The sequence below is a fragment of the Salmo salar genome, chromosome ssa18 (assembly GCF_905237065.1).
Source record: "Salmo salar chromosome ssa18, Ssal_v3.1, whole genome shotgun sequence".
Classification (NCBI taxonomy): domain Eukaryota; kingdom Metazoa; phylum Chordata; class Actinopteri; order Salmoniformes; family Salmonidae; genus Salmo; species Salmo salar.
In genome coordinates, this window is record NC_059459.1 from 23702748 (window position 1) to 23729673 (window position 26926).

At 44.5% G+C, this 26926-nt stretch overlaps 1 protein-coding gene across 47 annotated transcripts in view; it reads right to left on the reverse strand.

The window, feature by feature from the left end:
* The window catches only part of LOC106577144 (ankyrin-3), a 165666-nt gene that overhangs the window by 68200 nt on the left and 70540 nt on the right, over positions 1-26926 (reverse strand). Inside the window, exon 1 of one of the 47 annotated variants that reach the window (XM_045700931.1) lies at positions 12569-12776. The exons of 45 other annotated variants lie outside the window; for them this stretch is intronic. In XM_045700931.1, coding sequence (XP_045556887.1) covers positions 12569-12571 — 3 coding nt within the window. In that variant the 5' untranslated portion in view covers positions 12572-12776. Of the gene's footprint in view, positions 1-12052; positions 12396-12568; positions 12777-26926 lie in introns of those variants that run through there. One more of the 47 variants, XM_045700924.1, reaches the window with a different exon arrangement.

The window sequence follows — 26926 nt, forward strand, 5'->3', positions numbered from 1 at the left end:
TTGATATACATTTTAAAGTGAAATATCGGACTCTCAGTGTCATTCTGTTACCGTGGAATAACTGCATTATCCCTCTTCTGCTTGGCTCTTCTTTCATTTAAAATAGAAAGAGGGCTTTGTGCACAAAAATAAATGACAAGCAATTTTTTGATTTTGCCCATATACGCGTGCATGTGTATGTATGTGTGAGTGTGTGTGTATTTGTGTGTGTGCGTGTGAATCCGTCTTATCAGCTCACGTCAGATTGTTCTGTTTGTGTCTGGGATACTTGACAGGGACCGACACATAGCAGAGTCTGCATATTTACTGGCTGTAATTGTATGAAGTTGATTTCTAAAACCCAGCACCAGAACACATGCCCTCAGAGCATGCAGTTGAGATAGACTGCTACATAACAGGAGCTCAGAGACAAAATACCCCTGAATTAACCAAGGCCCAGACCTTCTAATTTTAGTTTCCAGAGACACTTACAGTAAACTGGCAGACCCAAACAACATGAGTGCCACAACCTTTTCCCCACCCACATACTTTTCCAGGAATAACTGATGGGCAAATCCTGGCTTGACAAACAGCCAAAATATAAATGACCAAGACATTTTTCCAGATTGCTCCAGTGATAGGGAATCAGAGTGGACTGTGGGAGCAATTTCAGAAGAGTGTGTGTGTGTGAATCCCACAAGCGAGTGGAGAACCTATTCATTTCCTTGAAGTAAAACACATTAGCAGAGCTGTAGTAGTATCATAGTATCTCTGCTATAGAATACATAAATGCCTGTTTCCTTTTCCAAACACAAGCCCCTAGGACAGAACAGTGGCAGTAAACTATTCGTGTAGTTTCTTTGCTTTCGTCTTCGAAGAGATTAGTGGTACATATGGAAAAATGCCACAATGTTTCTAATTTAAATATTTTCAGTAATAAAACCGTAGTGTAGCGACTATGTATATTAGTATAGCTAAAGAGCATTGTTCTGTACATATCAGAGGCAATAATTCTCAATGTGAATCTGAGGAGGGCTAATATCAAAACTGATGACCGTCCTATGGTCTCTCCAGTGCAGAGCTTTAGACAGCTCCTCCTTAGCCTAAAAAACTAAGCAACACCTGTCCTTCACTGTGAACCGTTCAGCCAGCTGGCAAAGACTCCTTCGCCCATTTAACTATCCCATCCACTCCAGACCACGTCATTAAATTACCCCTAGAACTCTTGCGCCAATTCTTATTTTCTCAGCTAGAGACAACACATTATCTCGATGATTTGTAGTGACATTGAGCTCTGGACACCAAAATATCCAAAACAAAACATGAGGATAAGTGTTGTGGGTCTATTCTAAGTTTTTTTTCTCGTGCAAATACACAAGCATACAAACCACAGTGTATGATGGTTAAATAAGCATATGCTGTAAGTGACTGTCAAGGATTGCTGAGAATAGTGTATTTGTTCAGTGTCAGATGCTTGATTCAGACTTACTGTTCTGCAGTCTCATTCACCTATCATTCACCATAAAGGAATCACTCAGATTTCCAGTTGTTCTTCAACATTCTGCTGTAACGTATGTATCTAAAGGGGATAACCTCTCAATGAAGTTGAGATTTTTTTTTCACTTACTTAGCTAGCGAATGCAGCTAGCTAGTTTAGCCTACATAAACACCTGGCTCAAACAAAGATGGATGCTATATTAGCTAGATGGCTATGGCTATCCAACACTGGAACTTTCCAAGTCAAGGTAAGATTGTTGGTTTTATTAATTTATTACCAACGGGCCCGCCGGTGTAACTGCTAAACTGCTTGCTGACTGAACACTGTACTGCATGATTGTAGCGGGTTTACTAACGTGTTAGTTCTAGTAACTATGTTGACTATGACGTTAGCTAATATGGTGACAACAATGGAGGCTGTGTGTAGAGGTTAGCGGTTATGATATGAAGGTTTGGCTTGGAAAGGTTTTTTCCCTGGACACAGACAGCTGTTGTGTTGTACACTGAAGTCCACAAGCGAAGGGAAAAGGTGAGAGGAGGAGAGCGCGTAGATGTGAGAAATAATTCAACAACGAGCAAAGTGATCATGCTGTTTGTATGTTGCTGCTTATGAAAGTGAAGTGTATGTGATGGTGATCAGGATTCATTCCGCCGATTCTGTTGAAAAAGAAATCTTAAATGGAAACAAACGGAACAAAAACGGGGATAAACATACCTGAATTTGTGCAATAGAAACTATTACACCCTAGGTCAGCTAGATGCAGGCAAGAGTGTGCAAGGCGGTATTGAATGTGTCACTGTCTGTCACATTGATTACTCACATTTTTACACTTATGTTGTAAACTTTCATTAATAAGCTAAGTTGTAGCAACCTCATGATGGGTATAGGGAAATGTTTGTATCATGTAGTAGCCTAAACCTATCGATCTTACATCGAGCTGGGTGAATGGAATATGAGTGACAGTCATCCAATATGCTGTAATAGAAATAAGGCCATGCGCATAAAAAATAAATAATCGTCTTCCCTTAAACGGCCCTGACCGTCACTGATATACACGGACTGTACAAAACATTAGCTCTTTCCATGACATAGATTAACCACGTGAAAGCTATGATCTCTTTTTGATGTCACTTGTTAAATCTACTTCAATCAGTGTAGATGAAGGGGAGGAGACAGGTTCAAGAAGGATTGTGTGTGTGTGCCATTCAGAGGGTGAATGGACAAGACAAAATATGTACGTGGCTTTGAAAGAGATATGGTAGTAGGTGCCAGGCGCACCAGTTTGAGTGTGTCAAGAACTGCAACGCTGTTGGGTTTTTCACGCTCAACAGTTTCCAAGAATGGTCGACCACCTAAAGGACATCCAGCCGACTTGACACAACTGTGGCAGCATTCTTATGGGACACCTTGTAGAGTCCATGCCCTGACGAATTGAGTGTGTTCTGAGGGCAAAATGGGGTGCAACTCAATATTAGGAAGGTGTTCCTAATGTTTTGTACACTCAGTATACAAAGGCAACTAGGCAACAGTCATTTAAAAGCATTCGCTCTATCCCAGGCAAATGACTAGTGACACGAGTGACAGTCATTTCAAATATCATCCCGTCACATTCAAGTCGGAGAGAGAAAACCGTCTTTGTGTATGAAGCCTTACAAAGGATGGAGACAGATTATCTTTGAAAATATGATTAAACTTTGCAGAGCAGAAGTTCAAAGAAATTAGGCCATTAAAGAGTAGGCTAAGCCTGAAGGAAAAGCATTAATCTACAGTTAGATAAAGCTGGATGTCAAAGGAACGGAGGCTCCGTCGTTCTGATTCCCTGTTAAAGAGAAAGCTCTTATTTACTGATTCAGTCTAAATTAGAGCTTTACTTGCTTACAGCATCTCACAACAGCAACCATGTGGCACATTTAACGTTAAGCTGCTGTAAAAATGACAATCAATATCTTCATGTACAGTATGCCTATTAGGAATGTGCTCTGCTGGGTGTATACTCCTGTATCGAGGCAGAGTAGAGCTGCAAAGATTTTTTGCTGAATTAGTGTTTGGCCCAGATTTCACTTATGACATCATTGAGTCCGGGGATTACTGTTTTGTGTGGAGTGATTTTCTCTCCAATATCCCCCACTGACATGATGTCAAAGTGACACGTAGGTAGTATTATGGAACAAAAAACACACACACACACACACACACACACACACACACACACACACACACACACACACACACAGAGGCACCGCAACGCATCAACAGACCAATACCTTACAGATTCTACACACACACACACACACACACACACACACACACACACACACACACACACACTGATGTCAGTGCTCCAGACTGCTGGTTAGCTCAGTTGGAGCCCAGAACCCGTTGCATTGTCTCATTTATCCCTGGCCCCCCATCAATACAAAAACACAGCCTAAGGCCACATGAGCTCAGAACGCCCACCAGTGCCAAAGAGTATCGCCCCACCACACAGACACGTACTTTCCACGGGGGAAAAACAACACAGTTGACAGGTTAATGCATGCATTGTGGAACTGTTAGATAGATATCATTGCAAATCGTTACAAATGGATGTTTTTCTAAAGGCCCGTTGGTGTGGATGGATGTGGACCCATACTAGAATAGTGAATTAATTATAATGGGGATGTATTGATAGCAGGATTGGAAGCACTTCCATTTGTTTGCATTAGCTCACATTGGCCGATTGTAAACAACCATTACAATACAAATCCCCATAGGTCTCAAAGACATTTACTGGCGCTACATAATGGTTAACCCCGGGTAAAAACTGTCAAAGCCAAAACAGAATATCATTATGCCTGGATGATGTTGAATTGTAAAGGATGCAAGGGAAATGAGTGACTATGCTACATGTAATATCAGTCTAGTGCCCTTCATGCAGAGGATGGTATGCGGCTTCAGTGTAGATCTATATTGCACATGGACAATGATGTGTAGCATAGCTATTTAGATTAATATAATTGATGGAAGCTCACACACAAAGAGTGTACAAAACATTAGGGCATGGACTCTACAAGGTGTTGAAAGCGGTGCCTGGAGCGGTCTTCTAGTGAGGGTTCGGATGTGTGCACACCACCCACCGCTTCCGAGTATATTACTTGCTAATGTCCAGTCCCTAGTTAACAAAATCAATGAAATTAGGGCAAGAGTTGCTTTCCAAAGAGATATCTGGGATTGTAACATACTCTGTTTCACAGAGACATGGATAGCTGGGGACATGCTGTCAGAGTCCGTACAGCCAACAAGATGACAGGAACAAACATCTCTCTGGTAAGAAGAAGAGCGGAGGTGTATGTTTCATGATTAACGACTAATGGTGTAATTGTAACAACATGCAATAACTCAAGTCCTTTTGTTCACCTGACCTAAAATTCCTCACAATCAAATGCTGACCATATTATCTCCCAAGAGAACTCTCCTCGGTTAGCCGTGTATATCCCCCCGCAAGCGGATACCAAGACGGCCATCAAGGAACTTCACTGGACTTTATGCAAACTGGAAACCATATATTCTGAGGCTGCATTTATTGTTGCTGGGGATTTTAACAAACCTAATCTGAGAACAAGGCTACCTAAATTCTATCAGCATATCGATTGCAGCACACGAGTGAGTAACACACTCGACCACTGCTACTTCCTCGATGCATACAAGGCCCTCCCCCGCCCTCCTTTTGGCAAATCTGACCATGACTCCATCTTGTTGCTCCCCTCCTATAAGCAGAAACTAAAACAGGAAGCCCCCGTGTTTAAGTCTATCCAACGCTGGTCTGACCAATTGGATTGCACGCTTCAAGAATGATTCGATCATGTGCACACGGATATGTTCCAGGTAGCCTCAGACAATAACATTGACGTATACGCTGACTCGGTGAGCGAGTTTATAAGAAAGTGTATAGGAGATATTGTACCCACTGTGACCATTAAAACCTTCCCTAACCAGAAACCGTGGATTGATGGCAGCATTCGTGCAACTGAAAACACGTACCACGGCATTTAATAATGGCAAGGCGACTGGAAACATGACCGAATACAAACAGTGTAGTTATTGCCTTCGTAAGGCAATCAAACAAGCAAAGCGTCAGGATAGAGACAAAGTGGAGTCGCAATTCAACGGCTCAAACACGAGACGTATGTGGCAGCGTCTACAGACAATCACCGTTTACAAAAAGAAAACCAGCCCGTCATGGACATTGACGTCTTGCTCCCAGACAAATTAAACAACTTCTTTAATCGCTTTGAGGACAATACAGTGCCACCGACACAGCCCGCTACCAAAGACTGTGGGCTCTCCTTCTCCGTAAACGGGTTAACTTTCGCAAGGCTGCCGGCCCAGACGGCATCCCTAGCTGCGTATTCAGAGCATGCGCAGACCTGCTGGCTGGTGTGTTTACGGACATATTCAATCAATCCCTACGCCAGTCTGCTGTCCCCACATGCTTCAAGATGGCCACCATTGTTCCTGTTCCCAAGAAAGCTAAGGTAACTGAACTAAATGACTATCGCCCCGTAGCACTCACTCCTGTCATCAGGAAGTGCTTTGAGAGACTAGTCAAGGATCATATCACCTCCACCCTACCTGTTACCTTAGACCCACTCCAATTTGCTTACCGCCCCTAAAGGTTCACAGACGATGCAATCGCCATCACACTGCACACTGCCCTATCCCATCTGGACAAGAGGAATACCTATGTAAGAATGCTGTTCATTGATTACATCTCAGCATTCAACACCAAACTCATCATTAAGCTTGAGACCCTGGGTCTCAACCCCGCCCTGTGCAACTGGGTCCTGGACTTCCTAACGGGCCGCCCCCAGGTGGTGAAGGTAGGAAACAACATCTCCACTCCTCTGATCCTCAACACTGGGGCTCCACAAGGGTGCGTTCTCAGCCCTCTCCTGTACTCCTTGTTCACCCACGACTGCGTGGCTATGCACGCCTCCAACTCAATCATCAAGTTTGCAGACAGCACTACAGTGGTAGGCTTGATTACCAACAATGACGAGACAGCCTACAGGGAGGAGGTGAGGGCCCTTGGAGCGTGGTGTCAGAAAAATACCCTCTCACTCAATGTCAGCAAAACGAAAGAAATGATCGTGGACTTCAGGAAACAGCAAAGGGTGCACCCCCTATCCACATTAACGGGACAGCAGTGGAGAATGTCGAAAGTTTTAAGTTCCTCGGTGTACATATCATCGACAAACTGAAATGGTCCATGCACACAGACAGTGTGGTGAAGAAGGCGCAACAAAATTTGGCTGAAAACCCTCACTAACTTTTACAGGTGCACAAATGAGAGCATCCTGTCGGGCTGTATCACCGACCTGGTATGGCAACTGCACCGCCCACAACTGTAGGGCTTTCCAGAGGGTGGTGCAGTCTGCACAATGCATCACCGGGGACAAACTACCTGCCCTCCAGGACACCTATAACACCCGATGTCACAGGAAGACAAAAAAGATCATCAAGGAAAATAACCACCTGAGCCACTGCCTGTTCACACCGCTATCATCCAGAAGGCGAGGTCAGTACAGGTGCATCAGAGCTGGGACAGAGAGATTGAAAAACAGCTTCTAACTCAAGGCCATCAGACTGTTAAACAGCCATCACTAGCACAGAGAGGCGGCTGCCTACCTACAGACTTGACATCATTGGCCACTTTAATAAATGGAACACTAGTCACTTTATTAATGCCACTTTAAGAATGTTTACATATCTCACATTACTAATCTCATATGTATATACTGTATCCTTCACTATCTATTCTTTACTATTTATTGCATCTTAGCTGCTATGTCATTGCTCATTCATATATTTTATACTTATATATTCTCATCCCAATCCTTTACTAGATTGTGTGCATTAGGTTTTTTTGTAGAATTTGTTAGATATTAGGTTTTGTTGTGGAATTGTTAGACATTACCTGTTTGATACTGCTGCACTGTCAGATCTAGAAGCATTAGCATTTCGCTACACTCGCAATTACATCTGCTAACCATGTGTATGTGACCAGGAAGGCTGGCCCATGTTGACTCCAATGCTTCACAGAGTTGTGTCAAGTTGGCTGGATGTCCTTTGGGTGGTGGACCATTATTAATACACACAGGAAACTGTTGAGAAACCCAGCAGCGTTGCAGTTCTTGACACACTCAAACCTTTGCGCCTGGCACCTACTACCACACCCCGTTCAAAGGCACTTAAATCTTTTGTCTTGCACATTCACTCTCTGAATGCCACACATACACACACATCCACACATCCAGCACACTCATCCAGCACACATACACAATCCATGTCTCAATTGTCTTAAGGCTTAAGAATCCTTCTTTAACCGGTCTCCCCCCCCTTCATCTACTCTGATTGAAGTGGATTTAACAAAGTTACATCAATAAGGCATCATATCTTTCACCTGGATTCACCTGGTCAGTCTATGTCATGGAAAGAGCAGGTGCTCATAATGTTATGTCCACTCGGTGTATATGGACTGGTATACATAGGCTACGTCTATATGTGTATGTGTACTTCCACAGGAATGCTGCGATTCACTTAGTGAGATCACATATGATTGGCTGAAAATATGGCTAGCGATAGCATCCTTCTGATTCTGACCTAAGAAGGAATCTGAAAATACAACAAAAATGCTGGTACCTGCACATGCTGCGTTCTCAGCTCTGATGTAGGCTGAGAGCCCACACCCAGGAACCAAATGTAGGGGAGAGATAAATATACTTTACAAAAATATAAATTCAACATGCAAAAATTGCAAAGATTTTACTGAGATACAGTTGATATGAATCAGTCGATTGAAATAAATTCATTAGGCCCTAATCTATGGATTTCACATGACTAGGAATACTGATATGCGTCTGTTGGTCACAGAAACCTTTAAAAAAAATGGGCCTCACAATCTAATTTTTTACATTTTAGTCATTTAGCAGATGCTCTTATCCAGAGCGACTTACAGTAGTGAATGCATACATTTCATTTCATGCATTTTTGTACTGGCCCCCCGTGGGAATCGAACCCATAACCCTGGCGTTGCACACACCATGCTCTACCAACCATGCTCTACCAACTGAGCCACAGGGACGACTCATCACGGTATTTCTGTGCATTCAAATTGCCATAGATAAAATTCAATTGTGTTCGTAGTCCGTATTTTACACCTGCCCATATGATAACCCCACCATGAGGTACTCTGTTCACAACGTTGATGTGGCCATAGGCTGTGACAAGACAATTAGATAAGATGGTGCCGAAGAGCAAAGAAGATGGCTGAAGTTTTACATGCTCCTAACCAACTGTTAGTTTTACAGGCTCCTAACCAACTGTTAGTTTCTGTTAGTTTTTTTGTTTACTTATTTTGTACATAATGTTGCTGCTCCCGTCTCTTATGACCGAAAATACATTCTGGACATCAGAACAGCGAACACCTCGAACTGGAAGAAGCTTTTTCCTTTAACGAGTCCGACGAGAAGGATATACTGCTTTCCCGGGAACAGACCCAAATCCCTGTCATTTGCGTGAAGAAAAGACAGAGGAAAAGGGGATGCAGGTCGGACTGCCTTCTGAGAATCCGTAGGCGAGCGAGTAAACTCCCACTGCCATCCGTTCTACTGGCTAAAGAGCAATCATTGGAATATAAAATTGATGACCTACGATTAAGACATTAAAAACTGTAATATCTTATGTTTCACCGATTCGTGGCTGAACAACGACACGGATAATATAGAGCTGGCGGGATTTTCCATGCACCGGCAGAACAGAGAAGCTACGTCTGGTAAGACGAGGTGTGGGGATGTTTGTCTATTTGTCAATAACAGCTGGTGCGCGACGTCTAATATTAAAGAAGTCTCAAGGTATTGCTCGCCTGACGTAGAGTACCTTATGATAAGCTGTAGACCACACTATCTACCAAGAGTTACATCTATATTATTCATAGCCGTCTATTTACCACCACAGACTGATGCTGGCACTAAGACCGCACTCAACTAACTCTATAAGGCCATAAGCAAACAAGAAAATGCTCATCCAGAAGCAGCGCTCCTAGTGGCCGGGGACTTTAATGCAGGCAAACTTAAATCAGCTTCTCACATTTTTACCATCATGTCACATGTGCAACCAGAGGAAAAAAAACTGTTGACCACCTTTACTCCACACACAGAGATGCATACAAAGCTCTCACTTGCCCTCCATTTGGCAAATCTGACCATAATTCTATCTTCCTAATTTCTGCTTACAAGCAAAAACTAAAGCAGGAAGTACCAGTGACTCACTCAATACGGAAGTAGTCAGATGACATGGATGCTACGCTACAGGACTGTTTTGCTAGCACAGACTGGAATATGTTCCGGGATTCATCTAATGGCATTGAGGAGTATACCACCTCAGTCATCGGCTTCATCAATAAGTGCATCGACGACCCCCACAGTGACCGTACATACATATCCTAACCAGAAGCCATGGATTACAGGCAATATCCGCATCGAGCTAAAGGCTAGAGCTGCCGCTTTCAAGGAGTGGGACACTAATCCGGACGCTTATAACAAATTCCGCTATACCCTCAGACGAACCATCAAACAAGCAAAGCGTCAATACAGGATTAAGATGTAATTCAAGTTCCTTGGTGTCCACATCACCAACGAACTATCATGGTCCAAACACACCAAGACAGTCGTGAAGAGGGCACAAAAAAACCTTTTCCCCCTCAGGAGACTGAAAAGATTTGGCATGGGTCCCCAGATCCTCAAAAAGTTCTACAGCTGCACCATCGAGAACATCCTGACCGGTTGCATCACCGCCTGGTATGGCAACTGCTCGGCATCTGACCGTAAGGCACTACAGAGGGTAGTACGTACGGCCCAGTACATCACTGGGGCCAAGCTTCATGCCATCCAGGACCTATATAATAGGCGGTGTCAGAGGAAAGCCCATAAAACTGTCAGAGACTCCAGTCACCCAAGTCATAGACTGTTTTCTCTGCTACCACACGACAAGTGGTACCGGAGTGCGGTGCCAAGTGCGGTGCCAAGTCTAGGACCAAAAGGCTCCGTAACAGCTTCTACTCCCAAGCCATAAGACTGCTGAACAATTAATCAAATGACCACCGGACTATTTACATTGACCCTTTTGTTTTGTACACTGTTGCTACTCACTGTTTATTATCTATGCAGTCACTTCACTCCTACCTACATGTACAAATTACCTCAACTAACCTGTACCCCCGCACACTGACTCGGTACCGGTACCCCCTGTATATATCCTCGTTATTGTTATTTTATTGTGTTAATTTTTTTGTTTTTTTTATTTCAGTTTATTTGGTAAATATTTTCTTAACTCTTCTTGAACTGCACTGTTGGTTAAGGGCTTGTAAGTAAGCATTTCATGGTAAGGTGTACACAGTTTGATTTGGTTTGATTTGACATCAGCAAACCGCTCGCCCACATGATGCCATGTACGTGGTCTGCGGTTTTGAGGCTGGTTGGACGCACTGCCAAATTCTGAAAAATTACATTGGAGGCGGCTTATGATAGAGAAATGAACATAAAATTCTCTGGCAACAGCTCTGGTGGACATTCCTGAAGTCAGTATGGTCCCTCAAAATGTCGATATCTGTGGCATTGTGTTGTGTGACAAAATTGCAAATTTTAGAGTGGCCTTTTATTGTCCCCAGCACAAGGTGCATCTGTGTAATGATAATGCTGTTAAATAAGCTTCTGCATATGCCACACCTGTCAGGTAGATGGATTATCTTGGCAAAGGTGAAATTCTCACTAAGGCTGAAAAAAATTGTGCCCAAAAAATTAAGAGAAATAAGCTTTTTGTGCTATGGAACATTTCTGGGATCTTTTATTTCAGCTCATGAAACATAGGACCAACACTTTACATCTTGTGTTTACATTTTTGTTCAGTGTATATAAGTGTTAAGACTGGGAAGGAAGTTCTCCCCAGGTCAGTGCTACAACCACGCACACACACACACGCACAGGCACTCACACGCACTTATAGCAGATCAGAGGACAATTATCAGTGTGGAGAGATTATCCACCAAATTCCAGCGATCTAAAAAAAGGCTTGGGAAATCCCCTGTGCAAGCAGCAGGACGCTCTACGCTGCTCATCTGATTTTCCCTTATCACATTACCTGTCAAGGTCAGCTGCTGTGCACTGGATCCCTGACAAAGAGCATCCTTTAGAATGTTCGCTCTAGTGCAAACACACACAGTAAATGACAAAATCCCATATCGTCACCAGGATATTTCACTTATGCCCTGATGCCAGAAAACCAAGATGTCCTCTGTGGTAGGAGAATGAGCCTCTCCAACACAGACACATTTGTGTCCTGTAACCATCCTCCATCCACTACCGCTGCACCGCTAGGCTATACTATAGGGGCTGATGACCTCTGAGCTCTTCACAGTCCAGGATATCAAATCAAATCAACACTAGCCATACTAAGTCCTCACCACAACCCCCCTTCACAACTCCTAACAAGGCAGTAGTGATTGCAAAATGTATTGAGAAAATTCCAGGGAACACTTACTATTGTCAGGAAGTCTGCTGCCTCTTCCACAGCCATGTTTCCCCCTCTCGCTCTGCAGTTCAGGAGTGAAACCTGAGCTATCAATTCGTTCTGGCCCAGGCAGCACCACACACAGCACACAGTACACAGAACAGGGAGTGGGACAGGGAAGAGCAAGGTACCATTGTGTCAGGTGACCAAGTAAAAAAAAAAAAAATTGCCAACCCAGCAAAACCCCAAATAATGCTTCCTTCCACCGCGTGGTCGATGTACCACGGAATGAAGGGATGGAGGCAGAGAGGAGAAGAGGTGGGCTTCTGTATCTAACCTTTCAGGAGAAGTAAACAATCCCCTCTGTCAGTGTTTGTCTCTCTCTGACATATGAAAGGACACATGTCAAATCCCCTATTCCCTCTCCCTCCCTCTTTCCCTCTCTTTCTATGTAAACAAGGGCAAATCCCTTCTGCTTCCCAGAGCTCACCCAGAACGAACCCTAGAGAGGGGAGGGTAGAGGACAGGAAGTACACCCTGACTTACCATATTAGTAGATAGCACTTCCTCCTCCTGTCTCTCTCTCTCTAAGGCTCTCTCAGAGGGGGGGTAAATGGAATCGTGATATCCAAGGATAGGAAGGGAGGGAAACACTGAAAATAGCAGCTGAAACAAATACTTTTGCTAAAAGGGGTTGACTGGGCCATGTCAACCCACTCTCCTCACTCTGTCACTCTCTCTCCCTCTTCCTCTGTCACTGCCAGCATGAGGCTCTTTATTGTCATCCTGCTTATCAGCTCTTTTTCCCCACAAAGGGAGTGTGTGTACATGCCTGCATGCGCGTGTGTGTGTGTGTATCAGGGGGCTCCCTATCCAAACAACAGGGAAGTGGGGGGGGGACTGGTGGGGACCTGCAGGGCAGAACAATGGCGCCAGACGCTATTTTAGGGGGCTGGGAGGCACAAGTAGCCAATGGGGACAGTTTGAGGAAGGATTAAGGGGCTTTCCCCTGGTATTAAGGACACACCATCCTCCCACCAACCCCTTATCACACACCCCACATACTGTAGATCAGCCAGGAGACAGCCTGTGCCCCACTATTATGCATCAACCCCCAGGCTGATCTCTATCACTACCCCCCTTCCCCATCACCATACTATATCTTCCCTGTGGCTCAGTTGGTAGAGCATGGTGTTTGCAACGCCAGCATGGTGTGTGCAACGCCAGGGTTGTGGGTTCGATTCCCACGGGGGGCCAGTACAAAAAAAAATGCATGAAATGAAATGTATGCATTCACTACTGTAAGTCGCTCTGGATAAGAGCTTAGTCTGCTAAATTTTAGTCTGCTAAATGACTAAAATGTAAAATATACACTGATGTTTCCATATTGATGCTACAAACAATGATTCTTGGTTTTGTTTCAGCTTTGAACATTCTTTTTTTTTATAGTTTGTGGATTATTTTCTTTGTTAGGCATCAATACTGTATTGCAATGTGTAAGTGCACAGCTCCAAGATGCACTAACGAGAGCTAAGGGAAATGTACCCCTTTTGAAAGCCATGTTTCTGATCATAAATGCTTCATTCTGCTCAGCGGATACCATCAGAGCCATGGAAAACATTGGCGAGCATCAGACTGATGGAATACTGCTTGATCTTCTCTCCAATGTGATTTTGTTGGACCACCTCTGACAAACGCAGTTCATCAACATGAGACTAGAGGCACTTATCTATAGGCCAGCAAGTCTTTGTTCTGCCAACAAGACACGTCCCCCCAACACGTCCAATCCTTCAGCTGGGCTGTCATTGGCTGTCACAGCTCTAGAAGAATGGCCTCCCATGCATTCTGGGTAAGTACAATGTCTGCTTAAAAAGCACACAGCGGAGTAAGTAACAGACTGTGGTGTGCCATGGAACAGTCAGCTGGAACACTTAACTTGTAGATCACAGGTGGGCGGCAGGTAGCCTAGTGGTTAGAGTGTTGAACCGGTAACCAGCAGGTAGCCTAGTGGTTAGAGTGTTGAACCGGTAACCAGCAGGTAGCCTAGTGGTTAGAGTGTTGAACCGGTAACCAGCAGGTAGCCTAGTGGTTAGAGTGTTGAACCGGTAACCAGCAGGTAGCCTAGTGGTTAGAGTGTTGAACCGGTAACCAGCAGGTAGCCTAGTGGTTAGAGTGTTGAACCGGTAACCAGCAGGTAGCCTAGTGGTTAGAGTGTTGAACCGGTAACCAGCAGGTAGCCTAGTGGTTAGAGTGTTGAACCGGTAACCAGCAGTTAGCCTAGTGGTTAGAGTGTTGAACCGGTAACCAGCAGGTAGCCTAGTGGTTAGAGTGTTGAACCGGTAACCAGCAGGTAGCCTAGTGGTTAGAGTGTTGAACCGGTAACCAGCAGGTAGCCTAGTGGTTAGAGTGTTGAACCGGTAACCAGCAGGTAGCCTACCGGTAACCAGCAGGTAGCCTAGTGGTTAGAGTGTTGAACCGGTAACCAGCAGGTAGCCTACCGGTAACCAGCAGTTAGCCTAGTGGTTAGAGTGTTGAACCGGTAACCAGCAGGTAGCCTAGTGGTTAGAGTGTTGAACCGGTAACTGAAAGGTTGCTAGATCGAATCCCCGAGCTGACAAGGTAAAAATCTGTCGTTCTACCCCTGGACAAGGCAGTTAACCCACTGTTCCTAGGCCGTCATTGAAAATAAGTGGAGTGGAGGAGGAAGAGAGTCAGTGGAGGAGGAAGAGCGGAGAAAGTCAAGCCTACTTTCAAGACATTATCTCCCACACACACTCACTGTAAATCAACAACCATTACACAAGTGAATCAACTCTGCACAGCAACCTTGAAGACAACATGCAGTATCATGTCATATGATTTCAATGTACTGTAGCCTACTGTCTGATCAAATGACATAGAAAATCATGTAATAGTGATAAAAAATGAATTTGAACTGACTGGTGACCTTTGTGTGTGCTGAACCCAGATTTTAAAAAAAATGTATAAAGAAAATATGCCTTCACAACGAGTTGAGAGACAGCATGCACTGTATAACAGTGTCCATGACTCAGAAGATGAGGCTGTTTTCTTGGTATTGTAGAGCTCTTGGTAGCAGCTCAGTATGAAGACAACAAAACCCCAAACTATGAGTGTACCCAACATGATATTAATCTCACAGTAAAGCCCCTCTTTTAATAAAGGTTCTACCAGTGTGGTCTTCGAGAAAGTCAATCACTGAATTCTAGAACACAGCATCTGTGAAAAACATCAGTCAGTTATAGCATTTGTTCCTCGGGATCTTTTTACCCCTCAGCTGAACAAACATGAATCCAAACCATAGAAAAGGATATCGGCTATAAAATAAAACATCACAAAATCTATAGTTTAAATATAGAAGCCATCCAGGAGGAATACTCATGGGGAGGACTTGTGTAGAGAACCACCCAGAGGACCAATATATTTAATGCAGGGATCTGGCTCAAGGGCACAACAACACTAATACACCTGGGACATGAAACCATCAGAGAAATGGGGGTGGAGAGGAGAGGGAGCCACAGACCATCCCCTGGCATGGCTCAGTGCTATAAGAGCACACTACCCCTATGTCAAGAGAGAGGAAACTCAGAACACTAGACATTGACAGAGGATGTTTCAATTTCCTCAACGTGTACAAGTCTGGTACAGTAATGGTGCAGGGAATCCTCATGCAGTTCCAGCAGGACTTTTACAGGGTCAAAAAGAGAGCTCAGCAGGAAAAGCTCTCGCTCTGTGACAAGTCCCCCATCCTGAGTCACTCTGATCACACCTCTTCAAACTGTCCTGCAGACGAAGATGGTCACTCACCCAGCACTGAACACACCCAGGTCCCACACCTGCACTGCTCCTCCATCATTGAGAGGGATACATTCACAGAGCTGGAGAGAGACATGGAGGAGCTCAGAGAGCTAGTCCACACAATCCAGACAGAACAAACCCACAAAACAGACCAGCACAACAACAACCCCCCAACAAGACCCGGAGGGCAGAAGGTGGAGATGGACAACTGGCTGGTCTACGGTCTGAGGTGAGAGAACTTAGAGACACACATGGCACTGAAGGAAGAGGTCAGAAAGCTGTGGTGTGACAGAGAGCAGGACACTCCCCCAGACAAGCCACCAGAACAGCCCACCTCATACACCGAGCACAACTCACAATCGGACAGACAACACAGGACCTACCAACCCAACAGACCCCACCTCCCTCCTAACAGCCCTCCTGTCAGCTCCCCTGATAGCCCTCCTGACAATCCCCCCACATCCACTGAAGACACACAAAAGCCAGAGATTGTGCTCCTCATTGACTCAAATGGCAAATACATTCAAGAGGATAAACTTTTTCACAAACACAAAGTGTCTAAACTGTGGTGCCTAAACTCTAGGCATGTCCCTGGAGCTGTTGTCAGAGGACAGACTAGGGTCCCCCAGCCACATCATCATTCACATGGGCACAAAGGACCTGAGGGTCCAGCAGGAAAGGGTGGCAACAGCACCTAAGGGAGTGATTGAAAAAGCTTCTTCTACTTTCCCCAACGCACAAGTGGTTATCTCCACCCTGCTACCATGAAAATACTTTCTCCCTGCCTCCATACAGCGGGTGAATGCAAGCATTTTGCAAGACTGTGCCTCAAAACCTGATGTCTACCTGGCCCACCACTCCACCCTGGACTTGAACAGCCTTTACGTCCAGGTCCACTTCTACAAGGCAGCAATCTCAACTTTTGCCAGGACCCTGAAGGATGTCACCCACAACTGTAATCCCAGAAACTCACACAGGAGCAACAGAGCAACGGACACCCCGTCCAGACCTGAAAGACGCCCTCCCGAAGGACCTGCACCGAGAGAACCCACACCAAGAGGACCTACACCCAGACCACAGCATCACCAGCCACACCCCAAGCAAACCCTGGCCAAACCCTATATAGGCCCCCCCATATCAGACCTATGTCCCTTCTGCTCACCCCATGCCCCACAACCCTGCGGCAAGGACCTCAACATTACAGCAGGACATATGCCCAGGCCCAACCCCCACTATTACACCCGCCCAAGCCCCATCCTGCAACCTAAGAGGTGTGTATCAGAAGCTCAACATGCTCTGCTCACACCTACTGTGATGGTTCGAGCCTAAACCACACAAAAACAACAATAGGCACTATGGAACACAAAGCTTTTACTATCTCAGACAGAGAGCATGCGAGAGCATGCTCAACATGCTCTGCTCACACCTACTGTGATGGTTCGAGCCTAAACCACATAAAAACAACACTAGGCACTATGGAACACAAAGCTTTTACTATCTCATCCTGGAATATACAAGGTGTGAGGTCATCTGCATTTGGCCTAAAGAGCAGGAACCCAGACTTCATCAAAGAAATTAGAAATACAGATATTGTCATCCTACAAGAAACATGGACAGACCCACTGGTTGCCCTCGAGGTTACAGAGAGCTGGTAGTCCCATCCACCAAACTACCAGGTGTGAAAGAGGGAAGAGACTCAGGGGGTATGCTAATTTGGTATAGAGTAGACCTAACCCACTCTATTAAATTAGTCAAAACAGGAACATTTTACATCTGGCTAGAAATTAATAAGGAAATGATCTCAACAGAGAAAAATGTCCTCATGTGTGCTACCTATATCCCCACCAATAGAATCCCCATACTTTAATGATGACAGCTTCTCCCTCCTAGTGGGGGAGATCAACAATTTCCAGGCCCAGGGACATGTACTAGTCTGTGGTGACCTAAATGCCAGAACTGGACAAGAACCCGACACCCTCAGCACACAGGGGAACAAACACCTGTCTGGAGGTGACAGCATTCCCTCCTCCATATGCCCCCCTAGACACAACTATGACAACATAGCCAACAAAAACGGGTCACAACTCCTGCAGCTCTGTCGGACGCTGGGTACGTACATAGTCAATGGTAGGCTTCGAGGGGACTCCTATTGTAGGTACACCTATAGCTCATCTCTTGGCAGTAGAACTGAAGACTACTTTATCACTGACCTCAACCCAAAGTCTCTTAAAGCATTCACAGTCAGTCCACTGACACCCCTATCAGATCAAAGCAAAATCACACTACTTGAACAGAGCTAAGTTCAATCATGAGGCATCAAAGCCAAAGGAACTGAATAATATTAAGAAATGCTATAGATGGAAGGAAAATAGTGTGGAAATCTAACAAAAAACTATTAGATAACAACAAATTCAATTCCTTCTAGCAAAACAACAGAGAGCAAATGATAGAGAAGCAAAATAATATTCTGTATCAGGAGAAAACGTGAAGTCAGGAGGATCTGTTCTACTGTCACTACACATCCAGGCTGAGTGTGAGTAGAGGGGAAATCTGCTGACATGGGTGTCATATTATTTCAACACTTCACACATCACTCACTATGTAGCTTTACACACAGAACTCACTATGTAGCTTTACACACAGAACTCACTATGTAGCTTTACACACAGAACTCACTATGTAGCTTTACACACAGAACTCACTATGTAGCTTTACACACACACACAGAGAGAGAGAGAGAGAGAGAAGGAAAGAGTGAGAACTGAGAATGGATGGTCTGCATTTTTGGACTCTTATCAGGAGCCGGAGAGAAAGGAAGAGAAGATTTAGCCTAGAATGTATAGTGGTACGGTATGGCAGGTATCCAGTGACATCATCACATTCCTTGCAGTGACCTGCAGGGCAGTGTGTGTGCTGAGCGGAGGAACACCGGACTCTAGTGGAGGATCCATGACAATGCCGTCATTAACATAACAACCTGCCAATGGAAATGCATCATCCTCTCCCAGTCAGCCAGGTACCATGCGGAAGTAACAAAGCTGCTGTTCACTGCTCCTACTAGGCTTGATGGTGCCATGGATGATACTCCCTAAGGGGCAAACAGGCTTTCTGTAACACTACCTTTTTAAAGGAGGTCCACACATAACTGTGACGATAACATTGTAAAACCATGAAGGCTTGGTGCACTACATAAAAGGAAATTACTCCTAACCAGGGACAATAATTACACCCAACCTTGGGTGAGTACGGAGCGTAAGGGAGCAATTGAACATGTGTTTGTGCGTATGTGTCTGTTCGAGCACGTGTGGGAGAGAGCGAGAGGAGACAGTGAAAAAGAGTCCTTCTGCTATCACACAGCTGCAGCGGCCGACTGCTTTTCCCATGACACACCTCAGAGAATCACACATCCTCTCCCTTCACAGCCTTTCCCCCATTGGCTCTCTACACCGGCTTTCCACTAGATGCTGGAACATTGCTGCGGGGACTTGCTTCCATTCAGCCACAAGAGCATTAGAGAGGTAGGGCACTGATGTTGGGCAATTAGGCCTGGCTCACAGTCGGCGTTCCAATTCAAACCAAAGGTGTTCGATGGGGTTGAAGTCAGTGCTTTGTGCAGGCCAGTCATGCTCTTCCACACCGATCTCAACAAACCATTTCTCTATGGACCTTGCTTCGTGCACGGGGGCATTGTCATGCTGAAACAGGACAGGACAGGACTGCACACAACATATGACTTTGTTTTCAGTCTGGTAACTGGTGTGGCCTGTTGGTACATAAACCTTGACCCATGCATTTTACTGTACTTCCTAATGGCAGAATGATTATGAATCAAAAGTCAATTGAGCCATTGAGGGGATTGCTGTATTGTGCTATACCAAAACAGCACTACAGTGGGGGACTGTAATATCTATCAACGCTACGTGTTCTACAGCAAGAATACCGTCTTCCAGGTGCACTCATCTACTCACTCCCAGATCCATTATCATGCCTGTATAACTTCACAGCAGAGCCAGACAGTAGCAGGGCTTAGATGGAGCACTGTGGTTTACTTCTGATCAAAAGCTTTTCACTGCCTCCCGAGTGGCGCAGCAGCCTAAGGCACTGTGCTAGAGGCATCACTACAGACCCGGGTTTGACCCCTGGCTGTGTCACAACCGGCCGTGACCAGGTGTCCAATAGGTTGGCGCACAATTGGCCTAGCGTCGTTACGGGAGGGTTTGGCCGGGGGGGGGGCTTTACTTGGCTTATCGCTCTCTAGCGACTCCTTGTGGTGGGCCGTGCACCTGCAGGCTGACTTCGGTCGTCAGTTGAACAGTGTTTCCTCCGGCACATTGGTGCGGCTGGCTTCCGGGTTAAGTGAGCGGGTGTTAAGAAGCGTGGTTTGGCGGGACATGTTTCTGAGGACGCATGACTCAACTTTTGCCTCTCCCAAGCCCGTTGGGTAGTTGCAGCGATGAGACAAGATTGTAATTGGATCACAATTGGATATCACGAAAAAGGGGGAATTTCTTTTTACAAAAAAATATAATAAGGTTTGGAAAAATGTATTTAAAAAAAAATTCACTGTCTATTCTTTCGAACACAGTGGCCATCCTAAAATTCGAATGTTCCTAATGTTCAGCAGGTGCGATTGATAGTTACCTCCTCACATATATCCCTCTAGCTCTGGGCAGCAGAGACAGGAGTTGGAAGAAGATGCCCCTAGACAGTGATCTAAGGTCACTTTAGCATTATGTCATTAAGTGTATCTAGATCCTATAGATCTGTGCCTACGGGCAACTTCAACCAAGATCACAGATATAACCTAGCCTGGTCTCAGATCTGTATGTGTGCATTTGCAAAGTCTTTTTCCACTCGTTGCCATATATGTTTGCCATGACAAGAACACAGCAGATGAGTTTGCCATTCAAATATGCTACAAGCCTAGAGATACCCTGCTACTCATCCCCCAGCTGATTGGCTGTCCCGAATTGAAGTGCAGTGGTGTATCAGTGATGTGCCCAACTCCAGATGATGCCCTAACTACGCCCCCCAACCCACCCCGGCCCTATCTGCACAGATGGCACACCTGGATCCACTCTTTGCTGTCTCTATCCGGAACCCTCTTGACACTCTCTGTCCTAGACGGCTGCCTCTCCGATGGGGCACAGCCAGGATGACGACAGTGGGAGGTTATGGAAGATAGGGGGTGGAGACAAGAGGCCACCTCCCAAACACACACACATGCACACAAACGCACACGCACAACAATCTGTCAGGGACATTCGTTGTTTATTGACTCATTCTTCAACACAGCTGAGACTCAGTGGAGTTGATAAGGTCATTAAACTCTAAAACACTCACTGACACAGTGTTTTCCTCACTCCTAAAACAGAGTTAGAGTACAGCAATAGTAGTCCTTCCTCAGTAGTATTCATATGATAACTTCAGGCTGATTAGTTTGTGGTGGAGGGTGACGTGGTGGAGGGTGATGTTGAAGGTCTGTCAGTATGTTGTGGGGAGGAAGAGGTCAGGATAGAATAAATGGACCAGGTGCAATAAAATACAGTAGAGTATAGAGCTGGATGATATGGACAAAAATCCATATCGCATGGCTTCCCAAGTGGCGCAGCGGTCTAAGGCACTGCATCGCAGTGCTTGAGGCGTTACTACAGACCCGGGTTCGATCCCGGGCTGTGTCGCAGCCGGCCACGACTGGGAGACCCATGAAGCATTGCACAATTGGCCCAGCGTCGTCTGGGTTAGGGGAGGGTTTGGCCGGCCCGGGATATCCTTGTCCCATCGCGCTCTAGCGACTCCTGTGGCAGGCCGGGCGCATGCACGCTGACACAGTCACTAGTTGTACAGTGTTTCATCCGACACATTGGTGTGGCTGGCTTCAGGGTTAAGCAAGCAGTGTGTCAAGAAGCAGTGCGGATTGGCAGGGTTGTGTTTCGGAGGACGAATGGCTCTTGACCTTCGCCTCTCCCGAGACCATACGGAAGTTGCAGCGATGGGACAAGACTGTAACTACCAATTGGATACCACGTATCTGGGGAGAAAAAGAGCTCAAAATAAAATACACACAAAAAAAATCCATATCGCGAATTGATGGATAACGATAAATAGAACGTTAAGTTAATAACAACGTTCACCAGGTTTTACTAGTTTGATAGTTGTAGCCATCAATTGTCCCATTAATAATCACCCATATTAGCAAATGTATTTAATTTCAAACTTCACATTTCTCTAGTTTAGGCTACTTCTTATTGTAATGAACGATATCAGCAAAATGCCTGCGATAAGGGAGGTGTCGATAATCATCCCAGCTCCAGTACAGTAGCTAACCTCCACAGGATGCCACATCTGTCTCTCTGGCTTTATTACCCAGCAACATGTGGCAGCAGATTGAGTCTGAGTGCAAGTTTGACCATAATTCCTGTAAGTATTCAACACACTACATGTGATACTGTATGACGGTCAAATTCATTTGTGTGAGTCAAGGTGCAAAAACATGTGTTGACTCCAGGGTCTGTGTCCGTCTCTGGGTCTGCCTGCTAACTGCATCAACAGGCTCTCCAATCTTAGCGACAAAACTCTCTACATCAGTGGTTCCCAAAATCTTTATAGTCCTGTACCCCTTCAAACATTCAACCTCCAGCTGCGTACCCCCTCTAGCACCAGGGTCAGCGCACTCTCAAACACTATACGATACATTTATTAAACCTAAGAATGACTGTGAGTTTTTGTCACAACCCGGCTTGTGGGAAGTGACAATGAGCTCTTATAGGACCAGGGCACAAATAATAATGTAATAATAATAATAATCAATAATTAGGTTTTTATTTAGCCATCTTACATATGAAACTTTATTTGTTAATCAAAAATTGTGAGTAACTCACTACAGGTTAATGAGAAGGGTGTGCTTGAAAGGATGCACATAACTCTGTAATGTTGGGTTCTATTGGAGAGAGTCTCAGTCTTAAATTATTTTCCACACACAGTCTGTGCCTGTATTTAGTTGTCATGCTAGTGAGGGGTGAGAATCCACTCTCACATAGGTACGTGCTTACAAAGGGCATCAGTGTCTTAACAGCGCAATTTGCCAAGGCAGGATACTCTGAGCGTAGCCCAATCCAGAAATCTGGCAGTGGCTTCTGATTAAATTCAATTTTCACCAAACCGCTTGTTGGAATTTCGATAAGGTTCTCTTGTTCAGATATCGGCAAGTAGACTGGAGGCAGGGCATGAAAGGGATAACGAATCCAGTTGTTTGTGTCATCTGTTTCGGGAAAGTACCTGCGTAATTGCGCACCCAACTCACTCAGGCGCTTCGCTATATCACATTTCACATTGTGCGTAAGCATAGGTTCAGTTAAACCAAAAAAATCATACGATGATGGAAAGACCTGTGTGTTGTCCTTGTTAATGCAGACAGAGAAGAGCTCCAACTTCATAATCATAGCCTCAATTTTGTCCTGCACATTGAATATAGTTGCGGAGAGTACCTGCAATCCTAGATTCAGATCATCCAGGCGAGAAAAAACATCGCCCAGATAGGCCAGTTTTGTGAGAAACTCGTCATCATGCAAGCAGTCAGACAAGTGAAAATTATGGTCAGTAAGAAAACTTTAAGCTTGTCTCTCAATTAAAAAAAAACAGTCAATACTTTGCCCCTTCATAACCAGCGCACTTCTGTATGTTGTAAAAGTGTTACGTGTTCGCTGTCCATATCATTGCATAGTGCAGAAAATACATCAGAGTTCAGGGGCCTTGCTTTAACAAAGTTAACCATTTTCACTGTAGTGTACAAAACATCTTTCAAGCAGTCAGGCATTCCTTTGGCAGCAGGAGCCTCTCGGCGGATGCTGCACTGTACCCAAATGGCGTCAGGAGCAACTGCTTGTACGCGCGTTACCACTTCACTATGTCTCCCTGTCATGGCTTTTGCACCATCAGTACAGATAACAACACATCTTGACCACCAAAGTCCATTTGATGTCACAAAGCTGTCCAGTACTTTAAAAATATCCTCTCCTGTTGTCCTGGTTTCCAGTGGTTTGCAGAAGAGGATGTCTTAGTTAACCCCGCATAAACTTAACAGACATATACCAGAAGCTGTGCCAGGCCCGCCACGTCTGTTGACTCATCCAGCTGTAACACATAGAATTCACTGGCTTGTATGCGAAGCAGTAATTGTTTCAAAACATCTCCTGCCATGTCACTGATGCGTCGTGAAACAGTGTTGTTTGATGAAGGAATTGTCTGTATAGTTTTTTTGGCCCTTTTCTCCCAGCATTGTCCTAGCCATATCCACGGCAGCAGGAAGAATTAAGTCCTCCACAATAGTATGGGGTTGCCTGTCCTAGCCACTCAGTAGCTCACCATATAAGACGCTTCTAGCCCCTTCTTATTAATGGTATATGTTGCTTTTATACATGTCTTACTACTCGAAAGTTGTCTTAATTCTCGCTCAAAAACTTACGTGGCTTATTTTTCAATTGGCATGTTTTGTTTCTAAAAGTCTGTGCAAGAGTGAAGGTTTCATCGAGTTGTGAGGTAGTACTTTTGCACTTATAACACACTGTGGCTGAGGAAAGGCACTCCTCCCAATATAAGTGAACCCCAAATCAATGTAGTTCTCATCATATTTGCGGCTCTTCGATGGTCCAACGTCCCTGTCTGTTGTTCGGTCCTTTCCCGGGTAAGAGGGCAGTAGGTCTTCAGCTGCATCAGATTCACAACTGTCCGTGTCCATGCTAGCTGGGCTAACAACAAATGTAGAATTACTGATGCTAGCATTGGATGTGCTCGTGGAAGCAGAACAACTTGTGTCGTCGACAGGTACAGGTGTAGTACTCCTGGTAGTAGCAGTACTACCAGTAGAGCTGGTATGTGTCTCTATGGACGTGGGCCTTACTTTTTTTAACCATTTATCAATTTTCGAGCAAACGGAATGAGCAGCAGCTATGTTTGGCTACATACAGACCGTTAGTGAAATTCCCGCGAGAGAGTAATGGTTAATGTGATTGGATGTTAATTATTTGACTAGGCTACCTGTATTTGACATTGTGTTTTTATTTTTGACATTAAGATTATTTTATTTTTTTAAATGTGAATCACATTTTTATTTGGTGTACCCCCGACGGCATTGCGCGTACCCCAGTTTGGGAATACCTGATCTACAGGATGACAGTATCTCTCTGTCTCGCTCTCTCTTGTCTCTGTCAAACAACAGACCGTTTAACCTCTTGGAGTTGACGTAGAGTACAGCCTTAACTCTCTCTAGTGTTGTACATTAGACTCATTAAGAGAACTAACTTAATTACATACAGACTAGAGTAGAGTCTAAAGGCTTTCAGTCTAATTGTGCAACATTCTCCCATTATCTTCTATTGGAGAGTGTCTGTCTGGTGCTAATCACTTGTCCTTTGAGACCTTAGCCAACGAGAAAGCTCCTCTCTGGCTGGTTTTAATGGAGAAAATCAAACTGGGAGAGCCTAGTAAGAGTATCACTTCTCGCTAAATGGACGTGCTGAATTATACATTACAGTCAATCATCTAACATCAAGCATAACAGCTGTCTATGGCGCCACATCAGAGCATGACATTTTTCTCTGTTTGAATTCCGTTTGGAAACAAGGATGAAAGGAACTTCGAAAAACTTTGAGAGCCTGCGAAAATCAAACCTCTGCTTATAATGACCATGCAGAAATGTGTCATTGTGTTGTTTTGAGCCTGTGTGATGTTGTAGATGATTGGTCCTTTTGGAAAACAGAAAAATGAAGGCTATTCTCTGGTTGAATCTACCAGCATGAAGTTGGGGTGGAAAAAAATGCTGACAACATAAAAGAACATCATATGCTTCTCACTGCCACTATGAGAAGCATTCTGACTTAATGTCAAGTCTGGGACTGTGTCTGGAGTTGCAGAACAGCAGTCCCTTGTGAGACAGCACCATTTTTTAAAAATGTAACCTTTATTTAACTAGGCAAGTCAGTTAATAAGAACAAATGATTATTTACAATGACGGCCTAGGAACAGTGGGTTAACTACCTTGCTCAGGGGTAGAACGACAGATTTTTACCTTGTCAGCTCGGGGATTCGATCTAGCAACCTTTCATTTACCGGTTCAACACTCTAACCACTAGGCTACCTGCCGCCCCACTAAAATAAGGCAGGCATAGAGTAGACAAATAGATGCACAGGACTGAGATTTTGACAGTCTAAAAATCTAGGTATAGACTGAAGGCTTTTTCCTTGAGTACAATTACTGGTTAATACATTTTATAATAGCAGAAAAGGAACATTGAAACTCCACCGCCAAAAACCCTTTCACTTTTAACACTGACGAATCTTCGCAACCCTAGGACCCTAAAACATCTGTTGCATTTTTTCCAAAATTCAGTTCTGGTGAGTTTTTGAAGGTTTCCGTTTAAAAAAAAAAATATCAGGTTTTCACTCTCAAAATCACACTTTTTTTTAAGGAAAAAAACCAACATTAGATATTCTAAGTACACAATGTTTAAACCACATCAGGAGACAACTTTTGACATTTAGATTTGTGTGTGTAGTTAACCTTTAACTCAAGTGTGCACCAGCTAGAGACTGTTGTTGGGTTAGCGATGTTTCTGTAGCGCTCATGTGATGGCAGAGTTTGAGAAAGATGGAGAAAAATACAAATCACTGATGCATTTTGTTCATGTCTTATTATTAACTTGGGCAAATGAATGCATTTTCTATTACGTTCAATACATTTAGTTAATTTCCTAGTAATTTCAAATTTTTTCTTTGATGTTGTTGGATTCCGTGATTCCGTCCACAACATAGATTTTATAGGGCCCTACACATGTTAGCGACTATATGGAAATCTGCTTATGTGGATCAGTGAAAGTGAATGAAGTGGAGTGTGTGTAAGTGTTTCTCCCTGAACTTTGGCAGGGATATGGCAGCAGACGGGAGCGGTCCGCGAGCCATCTGTCCCCCTCTGTCTCACCACAACACCACCACAGTTAATCTGCTTTGTCTCGGTCTCCCTGACTAACACTACCGTCACAAAGACACATTCAAAATGGCTAACAAAATCAGCATCCAATATTAAACCATGAT